Here is a 21,106-nt window from a genome sequence, read left to right as displayed (position 1 = left end):
TGGAACCCCAATTCTGTGCACATCTAGTGTGGCCGGAGAGAGTACTTAAATATAGGAAGACTTCTGGAAATACACTGATCCCTTTTCCATGCAACAGGTTTCACGTTGAGAGGAGGGCGATCTCATGGTCAGGGCAGCAGATAAACTTTCCAGAGTTCTGACCACATCTTGTCCAGTGATTAGGCAGTGTAAACGTGATAGTCCCACTAACTCAATCTACTCAACCTAAATCCATCTAAGTGCCACTTGAGAATGACAGGCGTACATTGATGAAGTATCTACCTCATTTAAAATGGCAATTTACACAGAATGTGACTTGCACACAAGAAATGCTGCACCTTGCACATGTGGGCTAGCAGAAATGTGCAAGAGTTTCATAGTCTTTCAGCACAACTATGTCTACACGCTACAAAATGTTAGCCTGTTAAAATGTCTAGAAAACGCAAGATTCCTTTGCGAAGCCCTTCAGACTCTCAGGCATTTCATGAAGTCAACAGGACTTACTCGTTGGGCAAACTACTCCTGCGATACTGTCAGTGAGAGATAATATCCCTGTAGGTAGGTCAGTCACAGCATTCCTTCATGGGTGACCTAGTTTACTGATAAAGCAAGGATAACGACACTAGTGTCAATGTAGCTACATGAACCCAATGCCCCATCACTACTAGGGAAGGTGCATAAACTCTTGCCCATGCTTGCCGAAACAGTGTGGCATTCTGAGCTCTTAAACGTCTTTAGTAAGAAAGTGATTGATAGAAGTGAGATTACACTACAGTGGGTCTGAATCTTACTTGTAATGTGAGCAGAGTATGCTGTTCAATCTGATTATTTTCCCTATAGGCATACCTTTTCGATGGGATGTGTGATATTTAAGTGTGAATATGGAAGATGTGTTAATGCAGGGAACATTTGAGACCCATCCAGGTCGGCAGAGAACTTGTGGTGACATCATTTAGCGTTAGACTGATTTGCCTGAACGCAGATTTTGTGTGTAACTGGGAAATGAAAGAGCTGTTCCATCTGTCTCCTGAAAAGCCTTCTTGCATGTAAGACGTGGCCTAGTTCCCTCTATTAAGCAAAGGTTAGGGTCCCTACCATGGTTAGTCGGATCCTGGATTCATTGCCCAATCTGACTGAACCAACCCTATGTCAGTGTGGCACTGAGGTGAGCGCTGGGCCATGTAGGCGTAGGACTACAGGTGAACCATTAGGTTGTTGTTTAAGTGGCAGTCATAGCAAGGTATCCAGGGACTGACAAACATAACAGACAGTATTGTATTCCTCTGAGGCAGGTTGCTAGGTACCATTCGAAATCAGAATGGCATTTATAATGGCAAAGGTCAATCATCTCCTGCCTGCTAGAGTGTACTACCACACGGTAATGTATGACCTTCACAAATAGAAGATTCAAGCCCAATATCAATATGCCACACATCCTTAAAATCACACACAATTTGACAAGCAAGGTGTTGTATTTTTAAAAATAGTTTATTGACTACCATCCATAGGTTTGGCCTCTTCCCTCTTCCCTCTTCATGTGCTGTGATGGGACAAATGGTGGCACTCATGTTAGAGTAAAGGACATTGAAAGCTGTTCAGGAAGTGCCTGTCCTGGATGAGTAAAGCCGGGAGAGGGTAGGAGATACAGTGAGACAATCTCCTTTGCTACACACCAGGTCATCGCCCGGTTCCAGATAGTGTCTCACACTTGTTCTCTAGACAGGATGTGGCCAGACTTTACAATGAGATGTACAAAGAAAGGAAGAGATAAGATGAATCACCTTTTTGAAATGTTTGTACCAAAACATGCCCACTTCCTTCAGTAACTGATTCCAGGAAAACTACTTTTTCAGATGCAGCATGTGTGCTTCGCTATCATTTGCCAGTCATAAATGTGGCTCACTACATAACTTGCAAACACATCTGAATAAGGAACACCACAGTAAGAAGGATAAAAGACAGAGGGTGATAAAAAGCCTCGTGCTGACCATCTGGTCCTTGATACGGTAAAGCAAGTTGTGTCTTCAGCTGCTACTTACTTTTTATATTAGAGTTACAACCCTCTGTTTGATTTCAGAGTCAGAACATGAGCATACACGTGATTTAGCAATCTTGTATTAGGACCAGGGTGCTTTTGTGAGAGTAAAAGTGCAACTTGAGAAAAAAGTTTCATTTAAAAACTTGGATTCTTTTCCTGAAGATGGAAGAGTTGTACCTTTGGTATTAAACATGACAGAAGGGTGTTCATTTCGACAACTCTGTCTGCTAGCCAGAGTCATCACTCTTTGAATTAAAGTTGAACAAGTAGGTATAGCTATGTTTATATAGAGAGTGAAGCAATGGGGGGGGGGGGCTGGAGGGAGAGCAAAAGGTATTTATGTCCTAGCCAACGAGCAACTATCTACTCCACTGGTGTTTCTGTGTTTGGTTTGAAGACTTAGCTTACCAGATATGGATGGTAGTCACAGTGAAGGACCACAGGATGAACTGTGAGGCTAGGATGCTGAAAGTTGCCTTAGCTTTCAGATTTATGATATCACTAGAGAACTAAGCCTGCCACTGCTGGTGCTACATAGAAAATCTACGAGTGTCTACAAAATCCTAGGTGAAATTGTGAGCAATTTATAAAAAACATTTTGAACATCACAAATTATATAATTAACATGAAAATAATAAGTGTGGAATGGCATGAAAAATAGTGGTGAAAGTATTCAGCTCCATTCTTGATGGTGGGCGGTGGTGGGGGTTGTGGCACCTCCTGCACCTTACTTAGTATGTGCAAGTGCCCCAGCTCCTTGTCCAAATCCAAAACCCTTAGGTCCGAAGTTCTTGGCATAGCATGCTGTACAGGGGAAATAAAGCAGAAAGATTGTTTAAGCTATAATAGCACTAGATGAATAGTGAGAAAAAAATGCATTGTTTTATGAATGTACATGTTAGCATTTGGCCCATTACATTATATAAAAGGTTGTCCTGTGGCATGAATTAGGACCCATAAAATAGTTTTATATTCTCTGGCACAGAGCAAATTACAATTACGGATATAAACCGCTGACTGATCAATCTATAAAATAGGGAAGTTATTCTTGTCCCGTTTGATTTATGAATGGATAATTATTTCATTTTCACGAACTAAACCTTGTATCTTCAAAACTAAATTTACATTTTCCAAGAATTCATTTGTTTCCATCACAAATGTATTTGTTTTGTATAAAAGAATAGTTTTTCGAATTTCTTGTATAATTTATTTTTGCAGAAAACCATGCCATAGGTAATTTGCTACACATTATATTTGGGTTTAAATTCATCTCTAAAATTCACCCAGCCCTACAACTTGCATTAAGAGATCATTTGGAATAAGAGTCTTGATTGACTATAAAAGCTTATAAAAACTGATTTTCAGATGCTCTACACCCATTGATTTTAAACTCCTCAAACCATGGACTTACCAACATAATACAATTACTCACTAACACTGCATTTTAATGTAAGTGGCACTAGGAATTCTAAATCTTGCTATACATGGCAAGTATGAGGGATGATGAGATGGTTTGTCCCTGAATGTATCCACTCCACCTGCACGGCTTGTGTTGTCTTGCCCCGTCCCTTTTAAAGTCGAGCCTAGCGGCAGCGCTCATGCACTACTCGCTCTGTGAGGCATACTGTAATAAAGTATGCAGTGGAAGCCATGCCCACTCTCCGGTTATATTTTTAATTGGCTTGCATCATTGTCTTTCGTAAACGCTGGCTTCCGATTTATTATGAGGCTTGTTAGTCCCTCCTGGGTACCTCCTTGTCGTCATTTGTTACTGCCCATAAGGACTGGATCTTTTATTTGGCTTGTTACACAGTCTGATGTTCCTGGTAGGAAAGCACAATTTTATTTATTGACACTAATGGGGACAATGGGTGCTACTTTGTTGTATTTGCATGCTGAGCGCCGTGCCCGTTTTAGGGATAACACGCTCAGTTTAAATTGTATTTTTTAAAGTTTGATGTTTATTTTTTATTTTAACTTTACTACTGAGCGTGGCGCCCGCTTCAGGGACACCACTCTCGGTTTTATTACTATTTTGAATTTAACTTTACTACTTAGCGTGGTGCCTGCTTCAGGGACACCGGACTCGGTTTTATTATTATTACTTATTTTTTTACTTTACTACTGAGCGCGGCACCCGCTTCAGGGACGGTGCACTTGGTTTTATTATTATTTTTCTCTCTTTTCATCAGAGTTATTTTTTATTCTGTGTTTCTACTACTTTAGTTGATTATGTTTTCTTCAAGCAGAGTTTGTGATGTTAAAAAGTTTTGTATTGTCAAGTGCCCAAATGAAGGGCTTTACCAAGGCAATGACTCAAGTCTGATTGTTGAAGCCATGTCACAGTCTGAGCACTCACAGTAGAAAAAGAGATGAGACTGGGAAATGTCTTACAGATGCTAATGTCAGACGGTGAAGTCAATGCACGAACATCACATCAGACATAATGGCCCAAACATGATACTGTGATACGCATGCAAGCTATGGCTTGCAACCAATCACAGACAAGGAAGCAATGCAACCAGCTGGATAAGATATGTCAGTTTGCACATAAAGCAATCGGATAAGACTACAACGCCACCAAAATTATGATATTTCACTGTGACATCAACAAACAAGCATTTGCAATGCAATAGGTCTCGCATTTACTCGAGTTTAAGCTATTGGCATTGTAAATGACAATGCGTTTTATTTATGTTTCAAAAACCAAAACATAAATAAAAGGCATTGTCGCAATGCCAACAGCTCAAACTTGTGTAAATGCAAGACCTGTTGCATTGCAAATGCTTGTTATTCATGAGCTCTGGGCTCTTGGACTAACCTTTGCAGTAGATTTCTCCATCCTTGTCTGCCAGTGTGGTGGATTCTAAGCTTTTTCCGCATTTTGCGCACCGGAAGCAGGCTTTGTGCCATGACTGAAAAAGACAAGACAGTGAAGGAGTGAGAGAGAAAAACATGTGAAAGAACACCAGAAGTTGATGGTATGGCCAAGGGTGGAACTGAAATCGCTTAGGATGGCTCATCATTACAATGAAAATCTCATTGGCCTCTTGTTTCAAAGTGGCAACGGTTTACAATTCAAACTTGACAAACTGCATGAACCACTAGGCACCTTTAATCAGCATAATACGTCTTCTGTAAAAATGAATCAGTATTTTTTTTAGCTTGAGACATAAAAATTCTTTTGGTTGCACATTCAGGTCACATGGTGCAAGGCTTGTCCAGGAGTTCATCTTTAGGTTTTGTGTGGACTGTGTGTAAAATAAAATGTAATCGCTTCTTAGTACTAAATCAGGGGCAGCATCTATGATTATAGCAAGCACATAAATGTGGCATTGATCCACCAGGCAGTAGCTGCACATTTGTCACCCTGAATCGGCATAATGAGCTAAGTATCGTTTGCTAGTGTGCCATATACAAGGATATAACACTCGTCACTACAAATTAGGGTAGGCAGCGAATTAACATAGGGAAAACATGTAAATGATGCACAGCAAAATTCGGTTTGTGAAAACAAGGGCACTAGATTGCATGTCAGGGAGATATCTGACAGGATCACCAGATCAGGAGAAATGTGTCAGTGTTTGGACTGAATTACAGGAGGATGCTGGGTTGGGAATGTCCAGGAGAAGCTTGATCTAGAGTAAGCAAGCAACATTTGCTCTAGGTTGTGTGTTCCATCTTGCACTTTTCAGTCTAAATGTGGACATCTCTAAACAATTTAATCTTGGACCAGGATGATATCAGTGGACTGGTGTACGATAAAAGCAGGCTCATCAACATGCGTACCAGTTCACACTGGCTTCAGTACTGATCCACTGAGAACAAATTAAGACATGCCTTTTTGGTAAAAGAAGTGTGAAGTCCAATGTAAAAAATACAGTGGAGCATATATTTCTCATTTTGTAACAGGGCTATAGCGTTGACAGAATCCTGCATGAAACAAATCGAGCAGCACCATGCAACATTCCACGGTGGAGCAGTGCTGAGACCACCAACTTAATTTGACCACTTAGACAACTATTATTGCAAACCCTGTGAAGTTAGAGTCAGAAGGCTGAGAATATAGTGCGTAATGTTCAGTCTACAGTCTCTCCCTCCCAGCTAGTTCTTACTTCGATTTGGAGATATTCACTAAAACACATCCAGTTTAGTGTCTCAGGTAAAAGCCAACCAAAAGCCAACCAATAATCATAACAAGCACTAGTACAATTTGGGAACAACATGTATTAAAAGAAATCAATCTTTAATAAAAAGTTTAAGTGACCTGTCTATTTCAGAGAGCACACTGTGCTCATGTCAGCTGTGAGTTTGTCACACAGTCCTTATTTTTAATTTGAAGTCTGGCACGCATAGTCTTGCATTTGTTTTGAAAAAAAAAAAAAAAAAAAAAGAACCATGTTTGGAGCGGATGAAGGGGAACACCCTTGACTTTACCGAACCAAGGTTTACATGTCGAATGACCCACCCACCTGCTTGATCATTCTCCTCCCAGTCAATGTGCTACCCATAAAAGGCGGAGCCTCTGGGGCAATGCGGCTAGGGAAGACAGTGGCAGTGTCCTCCCGATCCGCTCTACGCCAGCTAGCGTGACACAGACATTGACTCTGATAATGGTAAATGAAACCAGATTTTAAAATTGCACTATTTGTAATGTTTTAACCTAAAAATTGTAGCGCCGTTTTTTAAGTGTCACGGAGTTATAATTCTACCTGTTTACACCAAGGGAAGTCCGCTCGATGTTGTAGCCTGCCCGCCCTGGTCCGACTCGGCAAATAGCGCCGTAGAGCGGAGGGCGGACAGGTAAGAGCGAGACTAGCACAATACTCCACTTCCGCTTCACGCGGCTGGTAGCGGTCTAGCTGTGTAAGAGGAGGGGCTATTTAGCCCTCTCGTCGCTCTGAGCGCGCAGCGGTCACGCGCAGGGGAGCGCCAGAGGACGCGCCTGAGACAAGCCAGAGAGAAGCCTGTCTGCGCCCGTCCGCGACTGGACGGGGCCAGGGGCCATGGCATTATTTTCATCTGGATCCAATGCCCCAAAGAAATCTAGGGTGAGCTACTCCTCTCAGGCTCTGATGCGTTTAAGAACTAACCGACAGACATTCTGTGGGCTAAAAAGCCATTCCCCTCCCGAAGGGCCGTTCTCATGCAGGCAATGTCAATTTCAAGCTGTAAATGACGCATGCCCCAGGACTACCGATAAATTCCAACAACGTACTACATACAAGCCCATCGAAACCATTCAGGGTGGGATGAACCTGTTATGTAATATAAGGTCGCTAGCCAAACATTTTATCGAGGTTTGGGACCTTATTTCTACACACAAACCTGATCTGTGTTTTCTCACGGAGACGTGGCTTAAACCCCATTCCATCCCGGCTATTACTCTTGGGATCCCGGAAGGGTACAAAATCATCAGACTGGATCGACCCAAGAAAGCCGGAGGGGGAATAGCGATCGTACATAGAGACAACATTGCGGTTTCTGTTTTAGACCAATGGTGCAACCCTGCTTTCGAAATGATGGTTTTTAAGGTTGGTTCGTCTGCCAAACACAGCAGGAAGGGAGCATTAGTTTATCGCCCCCCAGACCCCACAAAAAGAGTTTCTATCGTGCTAGTAGAAGCCCTCGCTCCGTATGTTGATGCAGATAAAGATTTTATACTGCTTGGAGATTTTAATATCCCCAGCGAGATAAAAGACAGCATGGAGGTTCAATCCTTTTTGACTGATGTATCTCTGCTGGGATTGAAACAGTGTAATAGTGGGCCCACGCATCTGGCGGGTCACACTTTAGACCTGATTCTTTCCAATTTTCCTGGTATTAAGTGCTATGTGCCTAAACAGACTAACTGGACAGATCACTTTGTTCTTGAGTTCTCATTGCCGAAGACTGATATACTTCCCAATTACCCTCCACAGATCCCGGTTCGGCAAAGGCGATGGCATAAAATATCTGACGAAACCTTTAAAAAGGTTTATGCTGCCCCACATATTCCAACTACTGATGACATTGATTCTGCCCTATTTAAATATGATTCTGCCACTCATACTGCAGTGGAGCAGATTGCCCCGCTAAAAATATTTAAAAGTCGTCCTGCAAGGAAACAGGAAGTCTGGTTTTCTGAAGAACTGCGGTGCCTTAAGCGTACTGCTAGGAAAACTGAGAAAGTTTGGAGAAAGTCGCACTTGGATGAGGATAAAATCAATTATCAGATGGCTATAAACATCTACCATAAAGCTATCCGATCTGCACGCAAGAGCTATGTTACCTCACAATTGGAGGCGGCAGGTAACGATCCGAAAGTGCTTTTCCAAATTGTAAACACCTTTTGAAAACCAGTGGCATGTGAAAGTGCGGACATGGCGTCCCAACATCTTTGTGATGACATCTCCAGTTTTTTCACCGAGAAAATTGACGCTATCTATGAGAAAATAGAGGCATTTACTCCACCCATAATCAGCCAGGATGTCCACATGCCGGTGCAAGCAGTTGCCACCAATTCTAACTCATTTCTCAACTTTCCTAATATCTCTCTGCCAGAGGTAGAGATGTTGATCAATAATATCAAAAGTGGGAGCCCTTCTGATCTACTACCAGCAAGATTAATGGGAACGGTGGGGAGGGTACTCGGTCCGGATATTCAGAGCCTGGTGAATCTCTCGTTAACAACGGGATGTGTCCCACGGGAATGGAAAAAGGCTCTAGTCAGACCTATTCGGAAGAACATCTCCTTCGCGTGGATCAACATGTCCAATCTTAGGCCTATCTCCCTGCAGCCTTTTCTGGGAACAATCATTGAAAAGCACAATAATAAGCATTTGTCCAACTTCCTGGAACAATCGGGAAGCCTTGATCCTTCACAGTCAGGTTTTAGGCCAAAATATAGCACCGAAACGGCCCAGCTGTCGATAACTGATGACCTCCGCATGTACCAGGACAAGGGTTTTTCCGTAGTCCTGGTGCTACTGGATCTATCGGCAGCGTTCGATACCATCTCTCATAAGATCTTGATCGAACGACTGACTGTGAATGGACTCGGTGGCAAGGCACTGGACTGGATAAAGAGCTTTCTCTCCGACCGCACCCAATGTGTCACCATGGGTGATTTCCGGTCGGATGAGGTTAACATCATCAAGGGGGTGCCACAGGGCTCGTGCCTGAGCCCAACTCTTTTAACACCTATGTGGCCCCCCTGGCAGATATAACAAGAGACTTTGGTTTCTGTCCAGTGTCCTATGCTGACGACACTCAGCTGCTTTTTCCCTTTAAATTACTAACTCCGGAGGTTATACAATCTTTCTCCGAGGGGATGAAAGCAGTATCCCAGTGGATGTCTTCCAACTTTCTTCAGTGCAATGTTGGTAAGACTGAGGTGATGCTTTTCGGTGAGGCTAAGGTACAATGGTCCCCTGACTGGTGGCCACTGGATCTAGGACCAGTTCCCGAACCAAAACAAATAATCAAGAACCTTGGGGTACGTTTGGAGGCGGAGCGGACTATGAAACAACATGGAAACACCACAGTGGGATCCTGTTTCCATGTGATAGGCCTCCTCCGTAGGATATTCCCGTTTCTTCCGGACTCCATTAGAAAGACTCTGATTCAGGCTCTAGTGATCAGCCGACTTGATTATTGTAACGGTCTTCTGGTGTCTGCAAATGAAGAGGTGCTAGACCGACTGCAGGTGGTGCAAAACACAGCAGCCAGGCTGGTCCTCAATGCTCCCCCCAGATCTTCATCTAAACCTCTGCTGGATAAACTCCATTGGTTATCCATTCGCCAAAGAGTGAATTTTAAGACTTGCTGCATTATACATAAAGGTTTACATGATTTGGGACCTGCTTATTTGGCTAATAAATTCGTTCCATATGTTCCTACACGCACACTCAGGTCAAGTGAGCAGTTGCTGCTGAGGGTACCCAAGATCAGCAGGACCAGACTGGGTGGTAAGGCTTTATCAGTGGTAGGTCCTATCTTATGGAATGATCTTCCTTTCCAATTAAGACAGTGTTCCGATCATTTTTCCTTTAGGAAGCAACTGAAAACCTTCCTGTTTAGGCAAAAGTAGTTGAGTTGACATATTCAAAGCTCAGCGAATCTGTGCTCTCTGGTGCGGTATTATTGTCATTGTCCTGACCTATGCTTGTTGCTGTCTCTGAGCGCGGATATACTCCTTCGGGAGTTTATCCCAGCGCTATACAAACCCACAAATAAATAAAATAAATAAATAATGGGCAGCATACCTGCGGTGGAGGGTCCTCCACACAAGAATCTTGCAGGAGAGGGAGAGAGGCCAATTTAGCACTTTTGAGGTTTTTTAAGGTTTTAAAATCTATGCAAAGATGAGTTTCACCAATTTGCTACTTTTCCTATGCCTGACCGGAAGAGAAAAAAAACAAGATAGACTAGAACACATCTATGTGAATGCATCGACCTAAAACATGTACTGCAACAATGACGAACTAACCAAGCAGTAAAATCTGCCAGTTGAAATCATATTGCAACTCCAGTACTATCATAGCAGAGTTGGATTCATAGTAATATTTTTGTATTGCAATACATTTCGTTTATATATTTGACATTTTGAATGGAATTCTTTATTAGTTATGCGATACCATGTTTTGTTTGTATCACTTTACCATAAAGCAACAATTTTTTTTTATCTCGGGAACCAGGGTTCCACCATGTAAACACCCTGTGTAATGTATAAGACAGAATGGAGCTTATAGAAAATAACATCACAGTGAAGGTGACCCAAACTTCCTTCACTGCAGCCACACTGTAAAGGCAATCAATGACACTATGAAAAAGATTATGAAATTGCAGTTTGTCTGGTAGAGAGCAAGTGAGCAGAAACCGCCCTAAAAAAAAACTCCACAATTTTACTGTGTGACCGAGGTGAGCAGGGGTGCTGTACAGCAATTTAGGGAAAAATGATCATATTAAAAGTGGACACGAATTTGACCCACGAACAGGAAGAAGGCAATCTGGGGATTATTTTGTCAGTTATTGATCAGCGATTGATAAAAAACACTTTGATAAGAATTTAGAGACCATGTTACCCAGCCATCTATCCTCCTTGGTGAAAATACGGAGGTGAATGTTTGAAATTTACATTTATGTTCGTCCCACGCACTCTGCCTCCACCATTGGCCAGAAGATGAACTGCTCTACTCCTGCTCACCACACTTTAATAAAAGGCCTACAGCTCGGGATTTGGATGTTACATGAACAAACACACTGAGTTGAATGAGAAGTGAGGGTACATGGTGCGATGAGAGTCAAGCTGGCCGTATCACCTAAACACGTGCATGGCTCTGGACCAACCATGAGCCGGACAGCAGGGGTGCGGTGGGCTGTCCAGGTTACACAAGCAGAAGTGCAGGACGGGCCAGTAGAAGGAAATGGAACCTGGGGTCAGAGAGTGAATAAACTAGTGTTCCACAAAGAATGTCCGTGTTTTTTGAGTTTGAAATGGTATTATTTATTTTTTTTTTTATAAACTTTTATTGAAACAAAAAACAGAAATACACAACAAACATCACAAGGCAATAAGGACGATCGATCAGCATGTCATGAGTCCACGCATGAGGCGCACCATTGCCAACATCACTTCTTAAACGAGCAGGATACAAAGGAAAATGGGGGGGGGGGGCAGCGAGGAGAAAAGCAGTAACACAGAAGGCCAATAAATGGAATGTCAATCATGGGGACAATGCGACATCCGGATCCAAAGCATGTGGGGGGGGGTGCAAATATCTCCACGATAGGAGTTCCATTGTGACCAAATTCTACTCCATTTCTTGGGTCGACCCCGCGATAGATAAACAGTCTTCTCCCTAAACATGCACCAGTCCATGTTTTCCTTCCAGGACGAAACTGTAGGTGACCTATTGGAACCCCACAGCTGTGCAATATCACGTTTCGCAATCATATTCCCCAGGGTCGCCCAGGTAACCTGGGCCGTATTGTAGTCATTCGGTTCCCAGACATTGAGAAGGCAACGCCTGGCTTCGGGAAGCAGGGCGACACCAGTCACCCTTCCCATCACAGAATGTACACCCGACCAAAATTTACACACCACCGGGCATTCCCACAGAACATGGAGGAAGGTGCCTTGCATACCGCATCCACGCCTACACCGATCATCCTCAGAAAAACCAATGCGAACCAGACTCAGACCAGTGACATACACACGATGGAGGATCTTGAGCTGAACAAATCGGAGGCGAGCTGGGATGGCGACCTCCTTAGGTGAGGACAAGGCAGATTGCCAGTCCTCATCATCCAATTCCAGACCATCATCGGTCCACGAGGCCCTGAGGCGCACAAGCAGGTCGGCCCTATTGTTGATGAGCTTCTTATAAGTCAAGGAAATCGTACTATCAGGTACATGTCCGTCAAGTAAACGATCTTCAAGGGGAGAAGATTCAGGTAGATCCGTACCCACAGTGAAAACCGACAAAAGAGCATGTCGGACCTGCAAATAGCCAAAATATTCTCTATCCCCTAGTTCGTATTCAACCTGTAGCACCGCAAAGGACTTCACATCTCCTTTGGACCAAAGATCCCCCACCTTGCTAATACCAATCATGTCCCATTTATCAAATCCTTTCGTTCGCCACAGATTGCCCAAACATTCAGAATCATACAGGGGGGTCGCTTGGGTGAATCTGTCACGTCATCCAAGAGCCGCAGTCGCATCATGCCACACTCTCACCGCTATCCCAGTGATTCCAGTCAGCGAGCCAGAAAGCCTACGAGAATAAAGCGCCCTGGTGAAATCCCCACCCGACAAAAGGTGTTTATCCATTTCAAAAGCCGGGGCCGGGCCGGGGGCATACGTCGCGTGGTTAACCGCGCTCAACTGGGAAGCTCAATAGTAGCGCCTGATGTCAGGAAGTGCGATACCTCCGTCATACCACGGTAAGGTAAGCTTAGACAAGGCAATGCGCACACATCCGTCCCAGACCAGTCGCCTCTGCAGGCCCTCCACCTCACGAAAATACCGAGAGGGCACAAGATCAAACAAGTTCTGGAGAGCATACAGAAACCTGGGCAGCGACATCATTTTAAATAGAGCCGCACGACCCAACGGGGACAATGGCAACTTACGCCAGCGACATCCATCCTCAACCTTTGAAGAGGAGGTAGCAAATTGCGTTCATAGCGAACGGTGGCATCCAAGGAGATGTAGATCCCCAGGTATTTAAAACCAGTGTCCGCCACTTGAATAGGACATCTACGAGGCAAGGGGGGAGACCCCCAGCCAGAACGTAGACACAGGATTTGGTCTAATTAATGACGAGACCCGAGTTCTTCCCGAAGGAGGTAAGGACATCGAAAAGCACATTAAGAGATTTCCGAGGGGAGGTAAGGTATAGGAGGATGTCGTCCGCGTAAAGCGAGACACGATCCTCAAAGTCCGGAGACCACCGAATGCCCTTTAAGGAAGGCTCCCAACGGAGCCACTCAGCCAGCGGTTCCAATGCGAGGGCAAAGAGTAACGGAGACAGCGGGCAGCCCTGCCGGGTACCACGCCCAAGCGTGAAAGTCCCAGACACCTTACCATTGACCACCACTTGAGCCAGGGGCTTCTCATAAAGAAGTTTAACCCAAGCAATGAACCCCGGGCCGAACCCAAACTTCGAAAGGGCAGCCCAAAGATAGGGCCACTCAATGGTATCGAAAGCCATCGTAGCGTCAAGGGAAACCAAAATGGCCGACTCAGTGAGCGTCGCAGCCCTCGCGAGAACTCCATGGAGTCTCCGCAGATTAAGGGCGGTGTTGCGATGCGGGATGAAACCGGACTGATCCGGATGGACCAGGTCCCCAATCACAATAACCAAGCGGTTAGCCAACAATTTAGCGAGAATTTCGGGTTCAGCGTTAAGCAGTGAAATGGGTCTGTACGAGGTACAGCGATCACAAGGCTTGCCCTCCTTATGGAGAACCACAATGGTAGCAAGTCGCTGATCTGCGGGCAGGGCGCCAGAGTCCAAAGCCTCCAGAAACATCTCCTTCAAGTAGGGTGCCATGGTATCGGGTCGTAGCTTATACAGTTCAATAGGTAAGCCATTGGGACCCATCGCCTTACCAGATCGAAGGGAACGGATAGCACTCGCGATCTCATCAACCGTGATAGGCGCGTCCATGAGGTCTCTGTCATCTTCAGAAAGACAGGGCAACGCAATGTCCCGAAGAAGTAACCGGGAATCATCCTCGTCTCTGTCCGAGACCGAGGCGTACACAGTCTGAAAATGGCCAACAAAACAATCCACGATCCCCGCAGGCTCCGTAACACGCTCACCATCCAGCCGCTCAATCACCGGGACCACACGATTCTCTCTCTCTTCCTTATCCAGCCACGCAATCAATTTACCAGCCTTGTCCCCCACATCATACAGCCGGCCCTGTTGCTCACTATACATCGCCTTCGCCGCATCAGTGACCAGGGCTTTGTAGTCAGCCTGCTTCAAACTGAGGGAATGCAAAGCCAAACGTGTCACCCCAGAACAAAGTTCATTCTCAAGTGCAGTGATATCATTTTCAATACGCACAATTTCCTCATTTTTAGCCTTCTTAGCAGCAGCAATAAGCGACAATGACTGCCCTCGGATAACTATCTTGAAGGCTTCCCACAAAGAAACAGATGAAGAAACAGATCCCACATTGTCATTGAAATAATGGTCAATAGATTTCACCAGTTCAGAACGGGTCTTAGGGTTACGGAAATACCAAGGGTTGATGGGGCCACCCTACCCGCATTGCCAACTCCAACCCGAAACCGAAGCCACAAAGGAGAATGGTCAGACATACCCCTAGGAAGATGACGAGCCTCATCAATGCAGGAGGACTGGGCTGATGGCATAAGGAAATAATCAAGCCTAGAGAGACTACCATGTGCCCCGGAATGGAAGGTATACTGAAGCTGCGTGGGATGCATCAGTCTCCAGCTATCGATAAGTCCAAAAGTCTCCAGTAAATCACTAAGCCACATCTGAGACCTGACCAACTCCCGGGGGGGAGAACGGTCAGCAGTGCCAGAGACCATGGAGTTAAAGTCCCCACCGAGAATAAGAAGACCCTCAGGTAGCCCAAGAATAACCGTACCCAAAACAACATAAGTCGGGGCCTGCAAGCCCGGAGGGACATAAATCGAAAGAATGGAGAGAGTCTTACCTTCCCATCTACCCGTGAGGACGGCATAGTGCCCCCTATCGTCAAGTATCACGTCATCGATCTCGAAAGGGAGAGAGGATCGGATAAGGATGCCCACCCCCCGGGAACCAGAAGTGAAACCAGAGTGAGCGACCAAGCGATAACCCCGCCTATTCAAAGCGTGACACACGTTGCCAATCAGATGCGTCTCCTGTAGGAGAACAACATCAGGAGAATGGCGTCTGAGGAACTGTAGGACCACCCCCGCTTTATTCTGTCTCCCAACCCATTAACATTCCAGGACAACAGTTTCAACTCACCACCCCCCATCCCCGAGAACGAATCAGGGAACCCCACACACAAACCCAAAATACATGAGCAAAAAAGGAAAAACAATACGAAGCCTTGTGACAACAAAAAACACACACATTTCCCCCCCCCATCCCCCAACTGAACCCCGTTACAACGCCCCCCACCCTGCACCCCTGCTTATGACTCAAAAGCCACCCCAACTTGCAGTGTGCCTGTCGCCCCATAGTAACTACTTTACACAAAGAACCCAGGAGGAGAATGAGCTCCCAGTACCCCCGCCACCCTCAGGCATAATCAATAACGTAGAAACAAAGAACCAAAGTCCAAACTCAGCCGAAAGGAACTAGAAGTTCAAACACCAGGATCCACAGCATCATTCCTGTTCCGACACGCCACCTGCGGCTCCACCGGGATGCTCAGCACGATCATCCCTTTTGGGCAAGGAGTCAAGCCAGTCATTGACACTGTCCGGTCGATCAAAGAAAAATGTTCGTTCACCATGTTCCACACGAAGCCTGGCCAGAAACAACATGGCGTACTTGAGTCCCAGGTCCCTCAGCCGCCTCTTGGCTCCCTGAAACCCCATCCTCTGCCGTTGTACAAATGGAGTAAAGTCCGGATAGAAGTTGACTGTGGAATTTTCGAACCTCAACGGGCCTTTGTCCCGGGAAGCCTGCAGGATAGCGTCCCTGTCCCTGAAGTGGAACAACCTGGCCACATGGGTCTCGGGGGGCCCCCGAGCTGAGCCTTTCCCCCGGGAACCCTGTGTGCTCGCTCAACCGCAAAGAATTTGGTGAGGCCGGTGGGGACAAGATGGTTAGAGACCAGATCTTCCACTAGAGAGATCAGTAGCAGTAGGATCGGAAGTCTCAGGAACACCAATAATGCGCACGTTGTTGCGACGGGACCGATTTTCATAATCCTCCAGACGACGTGCTATCATGTCCCGAGAGGAACGCAGGTTCCCGATCTCCGTGACATCAGTGGTCAGACTAGAAGTTTTTAAATTCAACTCCTTGACCCTCTCATTGGTCTTCGCCTAGTCTGCTCTGATTAACGTGACGTCCACGGCCACCGTGTCTATCTTGGAGGCAAGCGCCTCATATTGCTTGCCCATGGAGGCCTTAAGGCCGGAGATGGCGCCCACAACATCCTGCAACGATAGTTCCGTCGCGGCAGAGACGGCCTTAGGATCGTCGAGCGAACGGCCAGCACTGCTGGGGGAACCCTTGACTTGGGAATAATGGTCCATGATATTCATCTGAGATGGGCCCCCACGATGCAATGTCTTGGTCTTACGTTTCTCCGGCTCGTGCCTAGCGGCCATATTAAGATAGGGACCCCGAAGGGGCCCGCGTGACCTGGTGAAAATGGCCGAGCGCGGTGAGGCCAAAAGCCACGAAACAGGACAAAATGAGCTCAAATGGCAATAACGTCGAAGACACGGTGGTCAGATGAGACGGTTGGCAGCAATGCCGCGAAACCAGGCTGCGGCAGAAGGCGAACCAAGTCGTAGTCCGATCAGCCATGCCGGGGAGGGAAAGTGAAACCGAAAGTCCAAAGGAGGCCGCCCAGGGGGGAGAAACCCCTCGGCCGTTGTTGTTCAACTACTCCCCGGCCAACAAATCAACTGAGCCCCCGGCGTCGCCTCGAGGCGGGCCGATAAAGTTCCAGACGATGTAGAAATGGACCCAAGCGTCCGAATTCGATTTTTCGAAGGATGATGGAGTCAGCCGAAGTTTGTCTTCAAAAGCCCATCAATAAATACAGGATTTCGAAAGGATAGGTGCGAAGGGCGGCGCGGGTCTCGGGAGCTCTACACTCACGCGACCATCTTGGATGCCCGCGAAGCTCCTCCTCCTGAAATGGTATTTTTAACTGCCATTGTAACCTAACTAAAACATCATTTTAACTTTGGGTTTTCCAGTAAATTTCTGAGGTTTTTTTTTTATGTTAAGCAGCCGCGGGCCATGGAGAGAGTTACGGTGGGGCAGGGAGGCGGGGAGGGGGAGGGGCAGGGTGTAGGGTGTAAAAACAGGCATATGGATCATTGCAGGTAAGTACACAATTTAATTAAAAAAACAAAATTCGTAACGCGCACAGCATTGCTTTTTGTCATGGAGTGCGCGCTACGAATTTCGTTTTATTAATTAAATTGTGTACTTACCTGCAATGATCCATATGCCTGTTTTTAGCACCCTCCACCCTGCCACTCCCCCTCCCCGCCTCTCTGCCCCACCGTAACTCCCTCCACGGCCCACGGCTGATGTTAAGTAAGATGTAATTACCCTACCTAACTATAGCGTCACCAGCCTGTGGCAGACATGCCCTGCAGCCAACCCCACCAGGAACGGCCAACACCCCCCAGCTCCACCCCCACCTGTGCACGGCCAGCCAATGAGCACGCTCATCATCAGATAAAAGGGTGTCATTTTAAATAATGCAGCTTTACTGGCTTTCTTAAAGTGTCATCACATGAATATTTAAAAGGCAGGCATATCAACAGGTCAAGAGGTGACCACACCAATATACAAGGCAAGTCAATTGGCTCTGTCAAAGGGTGATCCCATCAGTATACAAGGCAAGCTAATTGGCTTTGTCAAGGGCTGACCAAATCAATATACAAGGCAAGCCTTTTTGTCAGCATTAAGACACGTGTTACAGTCTTTCACTTACACGTCTCAGGCCACATAATGCATCCTTAAAAAGGGAGTGCCACAATCCTCAGCTGAAGTGCAAAAGCTCCAGCTCAATCAATGTCCGAGTCCCTGTGTCCTGAAATGGTAGCCACAACTTTTCTCCTCATGTTGAGGCTTGTCTGTCACAGAGCCGTAGGACTCGCGGTATCAAGAGGTGAAACGGTTAAAGGGAAAATAGGCTCTCTCAGCTAATCAGATTGTTCTATTATTTAAAATTGCATACCTTTGGGACTCCCACACAAGTTCTGCAAACCCAACCTTTCAGATATACGTAGACTGTTTGCCCTAATTTCTCAAAAATCTTTTGAACAGATTTCCACCAAATCACAAAAAAAGCACACTTTGTGTAAATATCTAGCTTTCTGTCAAGTTTGATGTAATTCTGTTCAGCTGTTTGGGCTGTAGCACTGTTCAAAAATCCCTGTGGAAATTGCAGGGGGATGTTGAATTTTGGGACTCCCGTTATTCTCGCCCCCTGCTTAACCGATTGCCCTGAATCTTTTAAGTAAGGAGGTGAGGTGGATGAACTTGTTCACCGAACGGCACCAAAGATATTAGCAAACCAAAAAATGCTCTTCCAATGGCGACTAGGTCGTAACTATAACTACACAGTGGTGACTGCCATGGTGTTTAATGAGAGACAGAGACTGAAAATATATAAATAGAGAGAGTGTGAGTGTGAGTGTGAGTGTGAGTGTGAGTGTGAGTGCGAGAGTGCGAGAGTGCGAGAGTGAGAGAGTGAGAGAGAGAGAGAGAGAGAGAGAGAGAGAGAGAGAGAGAGAGAGAGGGAGGAGGTACGATATACAGATAAACACTGTGGAGAGAGCTAAACGGTCGAGACTGACACTGATATTTGAAGAGACATTGCAAGAGAAAGAGGTTCAGCGACCGAGATAGAGAGTTGAAGAGTGAGAGAGGCAAATGTATAAACTGTGCAGACTCAAATAGGGATATAGGTATCAATCCAAGGACCAACAGACCCAGACCAGAACTAGAAACATTTACATAAGGTAGAGAGGGTGAGGGAGGGAAACAGAGAGACAAACAGGGAGGGACGAAGCATGCGAGACAAGGAGATCTGATTGAGAGGGAGACGTTCATTTATAGACTGATATGAACCAGATGGTAGATTCAGGTGAAAAGACAGAGAGGAGGGAGTGTGGAGGTTCGGCTAACACACACATTAACCACACAGCAACGTGGAGAACATGCCTCAAATGAAGAAATCTGCTCAAGTTAAGAGTCTGGTGTCTGAAGCCACAGACCAACATGAACCACACTATTTTGTGTGAGAGAGGTTAAGAGAGGTAGGAGAGCTCAGGCAACACTGAGACATGGGTGTTCATCCACAGACTGGATTGGTAGGAACAAATACAATCTAATCACGCAAGTCATGTAGGGACAGGTCTATCGCTGTCATGGAGAACCTGCCTGGCAAGATTGGGGCGGTGTCTATGTCTGCGTCTTCTAATTCGAACATGTTCCAGCTAATGCTTCTGAGTGTCTTGGGCTGCATGTATTATGTCACAAGTCTACATATGATATGGCACTTTCGTTCATCTGCATACCACCAAGAACATACATAAGATGCAAAAGATAAAATGTCCTGGTAACAGAGAAAATGTTCATTGTTTCATGGTGTTTAACTCAATGTACTTTCAATGGAAGAGTGCCAAACATTTTGACAGGATGCCTTCCTTGATACCAGTGGCATTGTTGACTGCTCTTACTAAGTACTAGAGTATCACCCCTGTAACTTACTGTACTTCATCAAGAAAAACATTTTATTCCACATTGTCAGCATAATTCCTCATTATGGTACAACCTTGTAGTTCTATGTTGTGGAGCCAAAGATTCACCATTGGCTCCCTCCCATATATCCAGCAAATATAACATCAAAGGGGGCCTGAGCATGTACCATGGGGTTGGTTTAAATAATTTGCTACATTGATTGAGAGGTATGGAGTGCAATAGAAAAGTTGTCCTGGAAATGTAACACAGCTAGTCAATACTCACGTTTCCAGCTCCGATCACTTTCTCTGCGGCATAAACTGCACGTCCACATCGAGGGCAACCATCGGTCCCAGCAACCTTCTGGGCAAACTTTGACGCATTGGGGTTGTTGGTTGGTTGATGGCTTGGGGTCCTGCAGGATGATATAAACATCTTTTACTTTCATATGGTCAATTGAGCGTACACAGACAGCTCAAATGAACACAAATATCACTTAACAGTGTGTTTCTCCCAGGATGACAATAATAGAAGCAGTTGGCTCCCGTAAATGGGTTCAAAGCATGGCGACAGCACCACATTAATGCTCCACTGGCAGGGAGAATGTATTTAAGATTATTAAACATTGATAGCACGGATTGGAGACAAAATTAAATAATATTGTTCACCATTTCAATTACCGTCACTTACAGGGTTAACCCCTGTTCCTTCGCTGGTTTCTCCTTGCTTAAGATGACAGATCTTTGCCACCATATTTCCATTCAAAGAGCTATTATGGGATCACAAGCAAATTTCAAATACATTTCCATGTTCAGTCAATGGTAAGAGTTTTAAAAAGTTTTATGTTAATTAAGAGATTAGGAATTAGCTTTTTAATATTTTTTATTTGTATTAGTCAGTAAATCTTTAGTAAGTTTAAAGAAATCTCATAAAAAGGTTTGATTTGAATCAAATAGACAAATAATGCATCAAGCGCATTCCATAAAGGAATAAAACTCAATCTTAAAAGCACAGATCAGAATATCAGAGTTGGTAGAACGCATGAACAGTTCTAGTTTCAAAGAAAAGAATGGGCTTAAAGGAGCATAAAGCCAAAGCCAAATTAAAGCAGCAGAACTTCCCATAAAGAGTAGTTCATGAAACCCAGCTGTCTCAGTAATAC

At 45.3% G+C, this 21,106-nt stretch overlaps 1 protein-coding gene across 1 annotated transcript in view; it reads right to left on the bottom strand.

Annotated features, from left to right (window-relative positions):
* Window positions 1-1,469: 1,469 nt before the first annotated feature.
* The window catches only part of CSRP1 (cysteine and glycine rich protein 1), a 128,607-nt gene continuing 108,970 nt past the window's right edge, over window positions 1,470-21,106 (bottom strand). Inside the window, exons 4-6 of the mRNA XM_078644189.1 lie at window positions 20,230-20,359; window positions 4,860-4,953; window positions 1,470-2,842 (exon numbers count right to left, since the gene is read on the bottom strand). Of these exons, the coding sequence (XP_078500315.1) occupies window positions 2,766-2,842; window positions 4,860-4,953; window positions 20,230-20,359 (301 nt within the window). The 3' untranslated portion in view covers window positions 1,470-2,765. The remainder of the gene's footprint in view (window positions 2,843-4,859; window positions 4,954-20,229; window positions 20,360-21,106) is intronic.

Source organism: Lissotriton helveticus, chromosome 5_1 (genome assembly GCF_964261635.1).
Source record: "Lissotriton helveticus chromosome 5_1, aLisHel1.1, whole genome shotgun sequence".
Lineage (NCBI taxonomy): Eukaryota > Metazoa > Chordata > Amphibia > Caudata > Salamandridae > Lissotriton > Lissotriton helveticus.
Note: the sequence above shows the minus strand (reverse complement) of the source record. Positions and strands in the feature narration are given on the sequence as shown.